At 40.8% G+C, this 17,351-nt stretch overlaps 1 protein-coding gene and 1 long non-coding RNA gene across 3 annotated transcripts in view; one reads left to right on the top strand and one right to left on the bottom strand.

Annotated features, from left to right (window-relative positions):
* The window catches only part of LOC140211526 (leucyl-cystinyl aminopeptidase-like), a 95,793-nt gene that overhangs the window by 19,765 nt on the left and 58,677 nt on the right, over positions 1-17,351 (bottom strand). The window contains exons 10-13 of the mRNA XM_072281315.1: positions 14,583-14,680; positions 9,855-10,041; positions 7,950-8,106; positions 3,003-3,187 (exon numbers count right to left, since the gene is read on the bottom strand). Of these exons, the coding sequence (XP_072137416.1) occupies positions 3,003-3,187; positions 7,950-8,106; positions 9,855-10,041; positions 14,583-14,680 (627 nt within the window). The remainder of the gene's footprint in view (positions 1-3,002; positions 3,188-7,949; positions 8,107-9,854; positions 10,042-14,582; positions 14,681-17,351) is intronic.
* The window catches only part of LOC140211528 (uncharacterized), a 90,814-nt gene that overhangs the window by 50,879 nt on the left and 22,584 nt on the right, over positions 1-17,351 (top strand). The gene's annotated exons all lie outside the window — the stretch shown is intronic.

Below are 17,351 nucleotides of genomic sequence, written 5' to 3'. Positions count from 1 at the left end.
TAAGTTAGCATGCCTGAACGACTGGTGCTCTGTCGCACTCAATTCAATTATAAGCAAATGCTTTGAGAGGATAGTTAAAGACTGCATCTGCAGCATGCTACTGCCTACTAACAGAGCTGGTCTATTAATGATGCCACAGCCACAGCACTACATGCTGTCCTCACTCACCTGGAGAAGAGGGATGCATACGTTAGAACGCTGTTCTTGGCCTACAGTTCAGCATTCAACATCATAATTCCCTTCAGACTTGACAGGAAGCACAAAGACCTTAGCCTGCACTCCACCTTGTGCAGCTGGATCCTAGACTTCCTATCGGATCGCCGACAGTTGGTAAGGATGAGCTCCCTCACCCATGCCCCTCTGACCTTCATCACACTTCAGCACCTCCCCCCCCCAGGGTTGTGTCCTGAGTCCCCTCCTCTACTCCCTTTACACCCACGACTGTGCTGCCACACACAGCTCCAAACTGATCAAGTTCACAGATGCAATGACTTGGATTGGCCTTATTTCTAGCGGTGATGAATCAGCCTACAGAGGAGAGTTTGACACCTTACACAGTGGTGCCAAGATAACAACCTCTCCCTCAATGTCCAAAAAATAAAAGAGCTGATTGTAGATTACAGAAGGAATGGAGACAGGCTCACCCCGATCAACATCAATGGGTCTGCAGTTGAGAGGGTCAGTAGTTTCAAGTTCTGGACTGTACACACTGGCTGTGTGGCAATAAAAGCACCACAGTGTCTCTTCTACCTCAGGTGATTGAAGAATTTTGGCAAGGGCCCCAAAATCCTCAAGACCTATTACAGGGTCACCATTGAGAGCATCCTGACTGGCTGTATCACCACCTGGTATGGAAAGTGCACCAACCTTGATTGCTGGGCTCTGCAGAGCGTGATACGGACAGCCCAGCAGATCTGTGGATGTGAACTTCCCTCCATTGAGGACATTTACAGCAGCAGGTGTGTGTAAAAAAAAAAAAAGGCCTGGAAGATCATCAGGGACACCAGTCATCCCAACCATAAACTGTTTCGGCTGCTTCAGTCTGGCAAATGCTACCGCAGCGTTAAAGCCAGGACTGACTGGCTACAGGAAGCTTCTTTCTACAAGCCATTAGGCTTATAAATTCACACGTCTGTACATTGCGACGGAGTCATAATGCAGAGATTTTTACTCCCTCATGTTGTGGGACAGATGTAAAATATAAATAAATTCAAATTAACCCATCAACTTCTGCTTCAAATATACCAAATGACCTCACAGCCGTCTGTGGTAATAAATTCCATAGATTCACCACCCTCTGGCTAAAGAGATTTCCTCCTCATCTCTGTTCTAAAGGGATGACTTTCTGTTCTGCGGCTGTGTCCTCTGATCCTCAACTTCCCCACTGTTGAAAACATTCTCTCCACACCAACCCTATCTAGGCCTTTCAATAATTTATCTTCTTAAATAATTGTCCTTCACCATCGATGAACAAGCTAACCATGGGGTAAAATCCACAGCACTCTGATACATGGAATGTAAACAACTTCAGCTCATATCAATGCACTAATAAATACAAAACACGCAGAATTTTGGTAAAATCCAACCTTTGCAGCCAGACCCAATCCAATAATTTAATAATAACACAAATGCATTTAGATTTACAAACCCACTCAGATTTTGGTTTTAATGATTAGTGGAATTTCAATTTAAGACATTTTAAAATGTATATTATACATACAGCGCAGTACATAGAAAATCTACAGCACATGACTGGCCCTTCAGCTCACAATATTGTGCCGATAATGTAATCTACTCTACAAGCTGACTAGAATTTCCCGACCACATAGCCCTCTGTTTTTTGAAGCTCCATGTACCTATCTAAGAATCCCTTAAAAGACCCTATTATATCTGCCTCTACCACCTTCGCTGGCAGTTCATTCCATACACCCACCACTCTCTGTGTGAAAAATTTACCTCTGACATCCCCTTTGTAACTACTTCCAAGCACCTTTAAACTATGCCCCCTCATATTAGCCATTTCAGCCCTGGGGAAAGCCTCTGGCTACCCACACGATCAATACCTCTTATCATCTTATACACCTCTATCAGGTCACCTTTTATTCTCCATTGCTCCAGGGAGAAAAGGCCAAGTTCACTCAACCTATTCTCATAAAGCATGCTCTTCAATTGAGGTAACGTCCTTGTAAATCTCTTCTGCACTCTCTCTATAGCATCTGCATCCTTCCTGTAATGTGGTGACCAGAACTGAATACAGAACTCTAAAGCCTTGTATAGCTGTAACTTTACCTCACGGCTCTTGAACTCAGTCGCACGGTTGATGAAGGCCAACACACCATACGCTTTCTTAACAACACTGTCAACCTGCGCAGCAGCTTTGAGTATCCTCTGGACATGGACCCCAAGATCTTGCTGATCCTCCACACTGCCAAGAGTCTTACCATTAATGTTATATTCTGTCTTCAAATTTGACCTACCGTAATGAAGCACTTCACACTTATCTGGGTTGAACTCCATCTGCCACTTCTCAGTCCAGTTCTGAATCCTATCAATATCCCGCTGTAACCTCTGACAACCCTCCAGACTATCCACAACACCCCCAACCTTTGTGTTATCAGCAAACTTACTAACCCACCTTTCTACTTCCTCATCCAGGTCATTTATAAAAGTCACAAAGAGGAGGGGTCCCAGAACAGATCCTGCGGGACACCACTGGTCACCATCCTCCATACCTACAACCACCTTTTGTCTTCTGTGGTTAAGCCAATTCTGGATCCCATGCCTCATTACTTTCTGAATGAGCCTTGCATGGGGAACCTTATCAAATGCCTTACTGAAAACTATATACACTACATCCACTGCTCTACCTTCAATCTGCAATTCAAATATTGCAATAAAATTCTACAAGTAGGAACAAAAATAACAAAACCAAAGATAATTACTTGATTCAAAACAGGCCCCTGAACGTAAAGCATGAAGGAAATGTCACTGAAGCTACTTACAAACTGAAGTCTGAAGAATTCATCCACTTGCCAAACAGATCACTTGCATTCTGAACACAGGTATCATAATTCAAATCGCATGCTACAGTAAGTAGTTGGGAACGAAGTAGTCTTTCAGCGATGGTACCATTGTTGCTCCAGGTTTGTTGGTCAATCAGTTGTCCAAAAATATCAAAAATATAATCCTGCAACACAGACACATACAGTTTGGATGTGATGAATAAAGTATATTCCAGCTTATCAGTGGCAGTTATCAGATTTCAAAGGCATTCCAATCTGTGGAATGGAGGGCTATGTGGGAGGGAAGGATAACATTGATCTTAGAGAAGGTTAAAGGATAGGTGCAACATCATGAGATGAAGGGCCTGTAATGTTCTATGTTGTGGCAAAAGATAATTATTCAATAAGTTCTATTAGCAGAGAATATTAGTCCAGTGGGTTTTAAGGTTCATGTCCTTACCAGCACCAGCCTGTCAGTCATCAAGGACACACTTTATAGATAGAAAAGTGTTGGAAAAAGTCCAGTAACATAATGAAGGATCTTGCACACCCTGCTGATGGCCTGTTGACCCACACCTATCATGGAGGAGGCTGTGTAGCATTCAAACCAGGAACATCAGATTCAAAAACATTTATTTTCAGCAAGCAGTGAGGCAGATGAACACCATCACCCACTATGCCACCTCTCCACACCATGACTACTTTATCACTTCCTGTTAGAGTCACCTTACATTTTAACACTCCTGTGCCCACCGTCACTTTGTGGACATACAATCAATCTATGTATAAAAGCTATCTTATGTATTTTTGTGTTTCTTCTTAATATGTTTATCTTACTGTGGTTTTTGTGCTGGATCAGATACAGAGTAACAATTATTTTGTTGCCCTTTACACTTGTGCACTGGAAATGATACGAAATCTCGAATGTGAAAGTTTATAAAAAGTAGCATTTGCAGAATCATATAGTTTGATGGAATTGTGAGAATAATGACATTTTATTTTTTCCTCAGTTTCAGTTTGCTAAAGATTATCAGCTGGGCAGTACATCATTTAGCTGTAGGCACGTTGTTTGGAAATTCAATCACGTACCCCATGCTATTGAATTGGGCTTGCTCTTGGAAAGGCTTTTGTTTCACATGCAGCACCAATATAAAATACACAAAGGAAAATGGGTGCATCTGGTGCTGGTGTGGTGCAGTTGGTGGTGGTTATGGAGGAGAGTCTAGAAGATAGAACAGTACAGTACAGTCCGTGCCCTTCGGTCCACAATGTTGTGCTGACCTTTTTACCTATTCTAAGATCAATCTAACCTTTCTTCCTACATAGACCTCAAATTTTCCAACATCCATGTGCTTAACTAAAAGCTTTTAAATGGTCCTAATATAACTGCCACTACCATTGTCCCCAGCAGGATGTTCTAGACACCCACCATTCTTACTTCCAACATCCAACATCCACGTGGGCCATCACGGTGATGTAGCAGTTAGCCCAATGGTATCACAGCTCAGGGCAGAGTTGAGAGGTCAGTTCCAGTGCTGTCAGCAAGGAATTTTTACACTCTCCCCATGACCACGTGGGCAGGTGGTTATTGGGCAAGTGGCATGAGCTGAGATGGAGATTGCAATTATTACCACGGTGGGGGACAGCTTTCAGAGGACGCCAATAAATAAATTAAGGGTACCTAATACACAGTGGATACCCATTGCCAGTTGTGAAGATGAACAGGGAGAGCCACTTCAAAACAACTTGTACTGTCAGAACGGGTGACAGGCTGGAGATACGTCTTGACGAAAGGAAGTGTTAGGCGTTCCTTCGCTCCGTCCCTACGCTACCCTGCAGGTCACCCTTGGGCAAGGTGTAGCACCTGCTTACACCCCGCGATCAGGGTCATGTGAAACCATTGGAGCAGGTGTTGAATGATCATGAGAGCAGCTAGTGCTGTTATGCAACCAGGCTGATAATCTCTGAAGAGTATTGATAATGGCTGGGGTCAGCCATCTTGTAAAGGCACTGCAAACCAGTTCTGTAGAAAAATTTGCTAAGAACATGATTGCCCACACCATATGACAAGGCACATCACGATGATGATACCAACTGTCAGAACAGGCAGTGCTAATAAAACTTGGCCCTATTGTATGCACAAATAAGACGCTTGCTTTGAATCAATTTGACCGATCTTCTCCCAGCAAAGCTCTGAAGAACCTTTGCTTGATGAATGAATCTATTGCACACACATTCACTCCATACAGAAATAGAATTAGAATCAGCTTTAATATCACTGGCAAATGTCATAACATTTATTGTTTTGAGTACATTGCAATGCGCAATTAGAAAAAAACAAATTATAATAAGAAGTGTATTTTTAAAAATATAAATATGTCATGCAACATAATCAAATTAGTGCAAAAAGAGAGCAAAAAGTATTCAGGTAGAGATGCATGGTCACATGACTTGTTATATTGTTGAATGTCTGGTGAACATCTCCACAAACTTGGGGCAGCATGGAAGTGAAGTGGTTAGCGTAATGATATTACAGTGTCAGTGACCCAGATTCAATTCCTCCACAGTCTGTGAGGAGTTTGTACGTTCTGGAACAACTGATTTCTTCCGGGTGCTTCAGTTTCCTCCCACATTCCGAAGACGTACAGGTTAGTAGGTTAACTGGTCACATGGATATAATTAGACAGTGCGGCCTGTTACCATGCTGTATCGCTGAATCTAAATCTAAACTAACACAAATTAATTCCCCTCCAGAAGTGTCAGTTTGCACATGAATGGCTTTGAAAAACAAAGCAGCACTGTTGGAATTTTAAGTATCAATCTCGGCCTGAAACGTCAAGTATAGTCCCACCTATAGATGTTGCCTGACCTGCTAAGCTCTGCCAGCACATTATGTGCATCGCTCTAGATTTCCAGCATCTGCAGGTCAGAATTGAGCATGTTTGCAGATGACTGGACAATGTGACTCCTCAGATAGTGAAGCAGTTCATACCCAAATGCAGCAGGAGCTGGACAATATCCAAGCTTGGGCTGACAAATGGCAAGTAACATTCGAGCCACGCAAGTGCCAGGCAATGACCATCTCCAACAAGAGAGGCTCTAACCATCGTCCCTTGACATTCAGCGGCATCACCACCACAGAATCCCCTATTATCAACATCCTGGGGGTTATCACTGACAGGAAACTGAAATGGTCTAGCCATATAAACTCCGTGGCTACCTGAGCAGGTCAAAGGATAGGAATCTTGCAGCATGTAACTCAGCTCCTGTCTCCCCAAAGCTTGTCCTCCATCTACAAGGCTCAGGTCAGGAGTACAATGGAATACTTGCCACTCGCCTGGATGATTGCAGCTCTATCAACACTCGTCCAGTACAAAGCGACCCACACACATTCTTTCTCTCACTCTCCTTTTTCTCCCTCTGTCCCTCTGAATATACCTCTTGCCCATCCTCTGGGCCCCCCCCCCCTTGTCTTTCTTCCCGGACCTCCTGTCCCATGATCCTCTCGTATCCCCTTTTGCCAATCACCTGTCTAGCTCTTGGCTCCATCCCTCCCCCTCCTGTCTTCTCCTATCATTTTGGATCTCCCCCTCCCCCTCCAACTTTCAAATCCCTTACTCACTCTTCCTTCAGTTAGTCCTGACGAAGGGTCTCGGCCTGAAACGTCGACTGCACCTCTTCCTAGAGATGCTGCCTGGCCTGCTGCGTTCACCAGCAACTTTGATGTGTGCCACTTGATTGATACCCCTTCTACAAGCATCCAATCCCTCTACCATTGACGAATAGATGCAGCAGTGTGTGCTATCTACAAGGTGCACTGCAACAAGACACCAAAGTTCCTAAGGCAGCACCTTCCAGACCCATGACCACTACCATCTAGAAGAACGAAAACAACAGATACCTGCAAATGCCAACACTTGGAAATCTCCCTCCAAGTCACTCACCATCCTGATTTGGAAACATAATCGCCATTCCTTCATTGTCAGTGGGTCAAAATCATGGAATTCCCTCTCTAACAGTACTGTGCACATACCTACACCACAGGGACTACAGTGGTTCAAGAAGGCAGCTCATCACCACCTTCTCAAGGGCAACTAGGGATGGGCAATAAATGCTGGCTTAGCTGGCAAAGCCCAATCCTGTAATTGAATACATTTTTTAAAAGTACCTCGTGTTTATGGTTGTTGGATATATGTCAGAATCTGAATAAGTTAATTTTACAAAACAAAAGATCCATGATCCCAACAACACTACCTTGCTATTCCTCTTTTGCACTTTTTTGTTCCTTGTAATATTTTTATGTATTGGACTGTACTGTTGCCATAAAACACGACATACACTCAGTGGCCACTTTCTTAGGTACACCTGCTCTTTAATGCAAATATCTAATCATCCAATCATGTGGCAGCAACTCGGTGCATAAAAGCATGTAGACATGGGCAAGAGATTCGGTTGTTCAGATGGGGAAGAAATGTGATCCAAGTGACTTTCACCGTGGAATGATTTGAGTGGTTAGAAAATCTCGGAAACAGTTGATCTCCTGGGATTTTCATGCAAAACTGTCTCTAGAGTTTACAGAGGATGGTGCCCAAAACAGTAAAGAAATCCAGTGAGCAGCAGTTCTGTGGGCGAAAATACCTTGCTCGTGAGAGAGGTCAGAGGAGAATGGCCAAATTGGTTCAAGTTGACAGGAAGACATCAATAACTCAAATAACCATGGGTTACAACAGAATGCACTCAACATCGAAACAGCATCAGAAGACCACAAACGTATACACATATACAAATGTACAGTATTGTCTCCACTGAGTGTATGATATTTGCACTGTACTGCTGCCACAAAACAACAAATTTCATGACGTAGATCATTGATAATAAAGCTGATTCTGATGTTGCTCAGGGACATGGTAAATTAACAAGATCATGAAGGTAAAAAGAAACAGATACCTTTATCCAATTAGAGATTGTGAGCTCTCCTCTGATTTGCACAAATTTGTAGATATTGTACAGATGATACAGGGTTTCGCTTATCGGCATAGTGCTAGTTTCCTGCTTCAAATAGCTGGTCAAATTCAGCACCTTCTTGACTGACATTTTCCCTACACTAAAGGATAACAAAACACATTAATCTGCGCAATTTGGTAAGTTTTTAATTGCATTGTGGCAGGTCGGGATTTTATTCATTGGAGCGTAGGGAGCTGAAGGGTAATCTTAGAGGCGTATAAAATCATGAGGGGCAAAGATAGGGTGAATGCACACAGTCTTTCACTTTTCCCCAGGGAAAGGGAATCAAGAACTAGAGGTGAAAGGTTTAAGATGAGAAGCAAAGATTTAAAAGAGACTCAAAAGGCAACTTCCTCATGCAGACAACAGTGGATACATATACAACAAGCTGACAGAAAAAGTGGTTGGGGCTGGTACAACAACAACATTTAAAAGATATTTGTACAGGTATATGGATAAGAAAGATGTACAACTGGGCTTCCCAACCTGGGGTGCACTAAGCCCTTGGTCAGCACTACATTGTGGGCCGAAGGCCCTATAATATGCTGTAGATTTCTCACCCCCTGATTTACAGGGATATGGGCCAAACAGAGGCAAATGGATGTTCGATCTTGTGATATTAATTCAGATATAAAACTTGGTGGTTATGGCCATTTTATTAAGTGTTGCAAGAACAAAGAAAAAGTTGTGGTTGCCTGATACTCAATTGAGAGATAAAAGCACATTCCACTGTTAATTTATCTTTAAATTATCAGATTCTTTCCAATATTTTCCAAGACTCGGACATGTCCAAAACATATGAATGAGTGAAGATTCTCCATTATTACATTTATCACAATACGGAGATATATCTAAATAAAAACGAGACAACTTATCCTTGGTCATATGGGCCCTATGGACTACTTTAAGTTGCAGGAGAGAGTGGCGGGCACATAACGAAGTATTAACCATTTAAAAATCACTTTCTCGATACTTTTCAAAGTAAACTTTAAGCCTAATCCTTTGACCGCTTTATTTGGTATTGTTGGAGGAAAGGATATTATTTTGGAGGCATCTGACTTGCATATTTTGGCTTTTATGTCTCTTATGGCCAGAAGGAGGCTCTTGCTTAAATGGAAAGATGCGGCTCCTCCTATTCACGCCCAATGGTTACGTGATGTGATGTCATGTTTAAGTTTAGAGAAGATTCGATGTTCAATCTCTGAATCTAGCCAAGACTTTCGAACATTGTGGGGACCTGTTTTAAATTATTTTCAAAACCTGATTTGCTGTTAAAGTACAGGTGATGACTAATAATTTTTTTCTTCCTTTTTTTCTTTACTAATCAGCTTCGGTCTTGGTAATGGGTTAGATTTTTTAAATATAATAAAATAACTATATTTCAATGTTATGAATTAATTAATCTATATGAATATAGGGTAAGGAGTCTTTATATGTGATTTAGCATAATGTATTGATATATTTTTTTCTTTTGTTCTGTATTCTTATATGTAAAATTAATAATAAGAATATTGGAAAAGAAATTATCAGATTCACCTATGCCAGAAAAATCCAGAAGCTTTTTGTAAATACAAAAATAATCTATTTTCTAGAAAATTTACTGAACAGTTACAGATATAAAGGTGAATATTGTAAACCATAAGCAAGCTATTAGAAAACTATGAGAAAAACAGCAATTCTACACGCTAATCCAACATGTGATCGGCTCAGACGGACATCTCGGTTGGCACGGAATAGTTGGGTTGAAGGGTCTGTTCCATGTTGTCCCATGACTTCAATTAACAACAATAACAAAATATACACATTTGTAGAGCATTGAATGATAAAAGAGCCAAAGACATCCATTACCTTGCAAGCAGAAAGGCATTATTGATAAGGTCAGCTCGGTCCCAATCACTTAAAACCTTGTGATTAGTTTGTAATAATCCCATTAATTCCTTTATGTTGCTCTTGTCATATTCAACAACATAGTCACCATTATGATTTATGTTAAACTTCACCCAAGCCACATTTGGATCTTTAAGGTCGATGGTATCTAATGGACAATAAAATGCAAACATATTTCTGAGGAAGTGCTGAATTACCAATTAAGTTAGACCAATAGAGGTTATTTGTTCAACATATGGCTATATAAATTTCAAGAGTAGTGAATTTTCACTGCACAGTATTACTGTATAAGTACAGACAACAGACGTGGAGCAAGGTCAATTTTTCCTCTCTGTAAGTTACTGCGGTTAAGTGTTTTCTGTTACCATGATGTCACTATCGCGGATCAAACTTTAAAATTTTGTATACAGGACTACATTTCTTGTATGTCTGTTAATAACCCACTGTCAACTCTCTTCTCCAGAAGTAGTATATTCAAAGCAAACAATGACTAAAATATTAGTGACTGAATAAACTTCCTATAGTGGCTGTATATTGAAAAATAAAGACATTGCTAGAATTCTGCATTATGTTAAACCACATTATATTCCATTTTTTAATGATTTAAATTTTATTGAATTCTTTTACAAATTTTTCCCCGAACCCTTGAGTCAGTGTTGAAATTATGTAAATCATAGCTTACAAAACATAAAATCATAAAATAAAAATCAAACATAGCAGAAATAAACATCAATATAATAACCATGTGTGTCTATTTAGACCTCTAATAACAGAAAAGGCTGCCATCCAGCAATATGCTTCACCACACGTTCACCACTATTTCCCCCCACCCCCCAGGAAACCTAAATATTTGCCCCATTTTTATGTATAGATGTCCAATCTATCAAACTGTTTGTAAGACATGCGTTCAAAAGCTGCCACTTTGGCTATTTCTGTGGCCCACTCCTGAAATGATGGTCCCCCCAAGTTCCTCCAAACTCTAAGTATAATTTGTCTTTCTACCATTATACTTGTCAGGATCCAATTTTGAGAGTGTTTATCCCCAAGTAACCCAAGTGTGTCTCCCAAGACAAAAGGTCTGGGGCAGAAAGGGAGTTGAATACCCGAAATTTCACCAATATATTTATGTATCATAATCCAAAATTCTTGAGTGCTGGGACAGGACCAGAGAGCATGTACTAAGTCCCCTTTATCCGCCTCACAGTACCAGCATTCAGGGGTGTTTTTCAACCCTAATCTCTGTAACCTTGCTGGAGTCTCTTGACACCCTCAGGTATTGACATTTTTGCAAATTTTGTCCCACTCCTTTGTCTCAAAAGTCACACTCAGGAAAAGTCACACTCAGGTCCTTTTCCCATGCTCCTTTAAGACCCAACAGAAATTTGTCCCCAGAGATTTGTGTTAAAGCTGAATAATAAGTTGAGGCTTCATGACCTTTACCATAAGCAGCCAGTACAGTAGACAGTATTGTAGCAACTTGTGGGGGTTGCTGTGTAGAACCAAAAGTTGTATGTAGCAAATAATGCAGTTGAAGAGATCTCCAAAACTGTGATAGAGATGTCGTACTGTTGGGTTAATCGATTAAAAGATTTTAAACTGTCACCATTATAAAGGTCTCCCAATTTAATTATACCTTTCCCTTGCCATTCCCTCCAGAAGAAAGGGGACTTATCAATACACAACTTTGGATTCACCCAGATACTCAAGGCTTCATTCAAATATGGATTAAATTTAAATAATCTGGCTATTTTATTCCAAAGCACATGCATATGTGATATAATTGGGTGAGACCTTGCCTCAGGAGGTAACGTGATAGACAAACATTGTAATGGAGGGCTGGGAGGAAGAGCAGAACACTCAATACGATACCAAGGAAGTGCTCTCTCCAGAGGGAGAGACCAATGTGCTAAATGTTTAAGAGTAAAGGCATAGTAATGATATATTAACTTTGGCAAACCTAAGCCCCCCCACCTTTCAAATGGCAATTGTAATTTGCTAAAGTTTAAGTGTGGGCGCTTACCATTCCAAATAAAAGCCTTAATTATTTTATCAAATTGCTTAAAATATGTTAATGGGATTTGCACTGATAACGATTGGAACAGATAATTAATCTTTGGAATGCTATTCATCTTCAAGGCATTTACTTTTCCGGACATTGACAAATACAATGATGACCATCTGTCTACATCACATGAAGTACATAGGCAACATATTATTTTAGCAAACAGATATGCACCTAATAGAGAAGATGCAGGATTTTTTGTTGATCCTGAAGGAAAGTTACATTCTATTGGAGCTTATGATATTATACTTGGGGGAGATTTTAATTTGATAATCAATCCAATCATCGACTGTAGTAAGATGTTGTCATATAGAACCTCAAAACTCACTGTGATGGTGCAAAAAAATGTGTAAAGCCCTCGGGCTTGTGGATGTTTGGCGCCAATGGGAGGGATTACACATTTTTTTCTGCAGTTCATAAAATATACACAAGAATTGATTTCTTCCTTATATCCAAGTCACTTATTCAGTCTGTGTTTCAATGTGAAATTGGTAATATTATAATATTAGATCATGCTTGGGTTTGTCTAGAGACAATACCTCAGTACAAGAGAATGCAGTCACATAGATGGAGATTTAATTCATCCATGTTACAAGATTCAATATTTAGGCAAGCTGTGAGACAACAAAGCAAGGAGTATTAGAGATAAATACACCTACGGCCTCCTCGGCAGGGACTAACTGGGAAGCCCTGAAGGCAGTTTTGAGGGGATATACTATTCAATATACTTCTTATATTTAAAAAAAAAACAGAGTAATCAGAAAATTACAAACTTAGAAAATAAAATCAAAGTGATTGAGACAAAATTGAAGCGGCGGATGTCATCCAAAGATTTGAGAGAACTAACACGGCTGAAATATCAATACAATCTAATATTATCCCAGAAAGTAGAATTCTGGCTTTTCAGGGCAAGACAAAGGCCATTTGAATCGGGGGAGAAAGCTGGTAAGCTTCTGGCAAGGTGTATAAAACAAAGAGAATCAATATCTATCATCCCAGCTATTAGATCAGCAAACACGAGGAAATCTGCAGATGCTGGAAATTCAAGCAGCACACATCAAAGTCGCTGGTGAATGCAGCAGGCCAGGCAGCATCTCTAGGAAGAGGTACAGTCGACGTTTCGGGCCGAGACCCTTCGTCAGGACTAACTGAAAGAAGAGCTAGTAAGAGATTTGAAAGTGGGAGGGGGAGGGGGAGATCCAACATGATAGGAGAAGACAGGAGGGGGAGGGATGGAGCTAAGAGCTGGACAGGTGATTGGCAAAAGGGATATGAGAGGATCATGGGACAGGAGGCCTAGGGAGAAAGAAAATGGGGACTTGGGGGGGGGGAACCCAGAGGATGGGCAAGCAGTATAGTGAGAAGGACAGAGGGAGAAAAAGGAGAGAGAGAAAAAGAATGTGTGTTTATAAATATATAACGGACGGGGTACGAGGGGGAGGTGCGGCATTAGCGAAAGTTTGAAAAGTCAATGTTCATGCAACAGGTGATACTCTGACGACACCGAAAGATATTAATGATGCATTCCAAGAGTTTTATAAGGACTTATATTCCATTTTTAAAGTTATTTATTCAAAGGATCTGGACATTGCCAGTAATGCTAGCATTTGTTCTCCCTCGTCAATTTCTCCCAAATGGAACACTGGAGCATCTGGAGTGACATGTACAGTACTGTGCAAAATTCTTAGGCACTTCTCGATCACCAGAGTCCCATTTAAAGCTGCCAAGACTTTTGCACAGTACTGTATTTGTCAACGTGTAAAAGAGAGCGAGTTTATAAATCTGGTGGGAGTAAATGACTTTGGGAATTGTGAGAGTGAGCACTGTGACAGAGGTTGGTGCAGGTGCAGACTCACCCAGCACTGAGACACCAGGCAAGGTCCTTTGATTCTAAACAACTGGTTTATTGATAATTGCAGGATGTCTCTCTGGTGTTTTTTGCTCCTTCCAATCTCCCTTCCCCTTTTCCGAACCATGATTACCCTCTCACTGCCCTACTTCCCACTCCCAGAACAAAACAGACACCCATATTATAATCAGGTTGATCATCACTCACATGTTATGAATTTATTTTTTGCAACAACAGCAGTGCAGTGCGATATATAACATTACTACAGTACTGTGCAAAAGTCTTGGGCACCCTAGCTCTATCTATCTATATATATACACACCTAAGATCTTTGCATAGTACTGTAGGCTGGATTGGTAAAGAGCAGATTTCCTACCTTGAGGGATATTGAGATAAAGATGTAATACAATCCAATCATTTTGTGGCTACCATTAATAACTTTCTATATATAGAAAATATCCACTTGTACTTCATTACTTAAATTTAGAGTCCCCTGATACTCCTAAATCTCTGGTTCAGAAATCTCCCTGTTAGTCCAGTAACTTCCCTATTATAATATTTCTGTGCCATTACAATGCCAGAACTTTAAAAATTAAATCATAAATACAGAGGACCATAGCCAACTGGTTTTGAAGAGGAAATGAGGCCTGCAGTTCGAATCAATATCTGAGATTAAAAATCAGAACCCCTGTGAAACATGCTTTCTCGATCACCAGAGTCCCATTTAAAGCTGCCAAGTAGAGGTTAACATAAAAGAGGAGAAGTGAAAGAGAATTACCAGTTTTATCCTTAAGGAGCCACCTTTTGACGCACTTTGGCTGTTTATCGTCCGCACAACTGCTGGTTACATACATCAGTGGAATGTGCCACAGGCGACTAAAAACAACATGAAAGCTTCAATTAATTTAACTTTATTGGAATTACTGAAATTATACAAAAGGAGGAACAGAGTTAATGGAAGCAGAATTCTGAGAAAATATTGTTTATTTTTAACCCTTGGTTCACAAAACTATTGTCTCATGCTAAAGGCGAATGTACAAAGGATTTCATACTTTCAGTCATAATTAGAAGAATCTCAACCTGTAAACCAAAATTATAACACATCGAATTATATTATGTAGTATGCCATTTCTTAATACAGAAATTGTAAAATACCTTATTTCTTACATCCATTCCTTCATACTAAGTTGTTCAAGCACATCATTTATTGCCTTTACTGATTTAATTTTTCCACATAAAATACAATAGATTAGCGGAACATCAATTATGCAAATTTTCATGCGGCATGGAGTCATTGCTAATACCAGAAGGCAGGATTGTTGGAAGATTGAATGTGATTTCTCAGTAGAGAGCTACTGTAGTAACCCTAATGTCAGTAAGTAATTACTTGTCTTCATAAATACAGAGCTTGGATATTTTACGAAGGGTGAGCCAAGATTTTTTCCAAATCCATCATATATTAGCAGAAGAGGTCCCTCTGCTGGTCGTGGTTGACCATGGACCTTGTGTCCCAGCTTATTTTGCGATACATAAGCCAGGGAAGTATGATATGGAGAGCAATCTGTTGCTGAAGTAGCAGGCTCGCCCCCTTCATGCGGCTGATGAACCCAAAGGAACGGCAGAGACCGATACAGTTTGACATCAGTGGCGTTGCAGGAGTTGCCGGCCAGCATTGAACTCAATGTAGGACTTCCTTAGGGACTCCAGCTCTGGATCTTTCCTCAGGGTTTACTCCCGAAGCCTTCCCCATGAGTGGGTATCATTACAAGGGTGAGGAGGTTTGATATCAGTTTTCCTTTCCCTGGATGAGCTCTTAACTACGGCTGGCAACCACAATCTGCCCAAAGTGACTGGCTTTAGTAACCCAACTTTGCCCCTTCTGCTGCCAGTAGAAATGGTTCACCCGAGCTTTGTTGCTAAGCCACATGTGCAGGCCAGGAGTTGGATTTTGCTTTCAGAGGCTATTTGAGACGCACACTATTTTGAGCATTTACCCCCATTACCAACCCCGGATATTGTAACAACCTTAAGGAATCTGCATTATATTCATCGCTTTATACTTATTACTATGTAGCTAAGCAAAGCTAGTGATGGATCAACATCCAGCAGAGAGAATGAAAATCTGTCTGAGTGGTACCACAACAACCACCTCTCACACAATATCAGAAAGACCAAGGAGCTGATTATTGACCTCAGGAGAAGGAAGCCAGAAGTCCATGAGCCAGTTCTGTTTGGGGGAAATCAGAGGAGGAGAGGATCAGCAACTTTAAATTCCACCGCGTTATTATTTCAGAGGACCCGTCCTGGGCCCAGCATGTAAGTTCAATTATAAAGAAAGCATTGGCAGCACCTCCATTTCCTTCGAAGTTTGCGAAGACTCAGCACGTCCTGTAAAAGTATGACCAACCTCTATAGATGTGTGGTGGAGAGTGTATTGACTAGCTGCATCATGGCCTGGTTTGGAAACACCAATGCCCTTGAATGGCAAATCCTACAAAAGGTAGTGTATGCGGCCAGTCTATCACAGGCTAAATCCTCCCAACTGTTCGTCACATCTACAAGAGGTACTGTCGCAGGAAAGCAGCATCCGTCATCAAGGACCCCCACCGCCCAGGCTATGCCCTCTTCTCGCTGCTATCATTAGGATGGTGGTGCAGGAGTCCCAGGACTCACACCACCAGGTTCAGAAACAGTTATTACCCCTCAACCATCAGCTTCTTGAACCAGAGGGGTAAACTTTACGCAACTTCATTTACCCCATCACTGAACTGTTCCCTAAACTTATGGACTCACTTTCAAGAACTCTTGATCTTATAATCTCGATATTTTTTGCTTAATTATTTATATAACCATATAACAATTACAGCACGGAAACAGGCCATCTCAGCCCTTCTAGTCCATGCCGAACTCTTACTCTCACCTAGTCCCACCGACTTGCACTCAGCCCATAACCCTCCATTCCTTTCCTGTCCATATAGCTGTCCAGTTTAACTTTAAACGACAACATTGAACCTGCCTCAACCACTTCTGCTGGAAGCTCGTCCCACACAGCTACCACTCTCTGAGTAAAGAAGTTCCCCCTCATGTTACCCCTAAACTTTTGCCCTTTAACTCTCAACTCATGTCCTCTTGTTTGAATCTCCCCCACTCTCAATGGAAAAAGCCTATCCACATCAACTCTATCTATCCCTCTCATAATTTTAAATACCTCTATCAAGTCCCTCCTCAACCTTATTTATTTTTATTATTGTTATTTTCTTTTGTATTTGAACAGTTCGATATTTTTTGAACATTGGTGGTTTGTCCATCTGTTGGGTGTGGTCTTTCATTGATTCTATTATGTTTCTTTGATTACTGAGTTTGTCTGGAAGTAAACAAATCTCATGGTTGCATATGGTGACATCTAGGTACTTTGATAATGAATTTACTTTGAATTCTGAAAATCTACATCAAAAAATATAATCCTGTGGTAATAGAAATAAAACTGTGAGCAAAACGTTGAATGGTAAGATTTAGAAAACCCGTTTGACCTAATAATACTCCTCTA

This window comes from Mobula birostris, chromosome 17 (genome assembly GCF_030028105.1).
Source record: "Mobula birostris isolate sMobBir1 chromosome 17, sMobBir1.hap1, whole genome shotgun sequence".
Classification (NCBI taxonomy): Eukaryota; Metazoa; Chordata; class Chondrichthyes; order Myliobatiformes; family Myliobatidae; genus Mobula; species Mobula birostris.
This window is presented reverse-complemented; position numbering and strand designations above follow the sequence as displayed.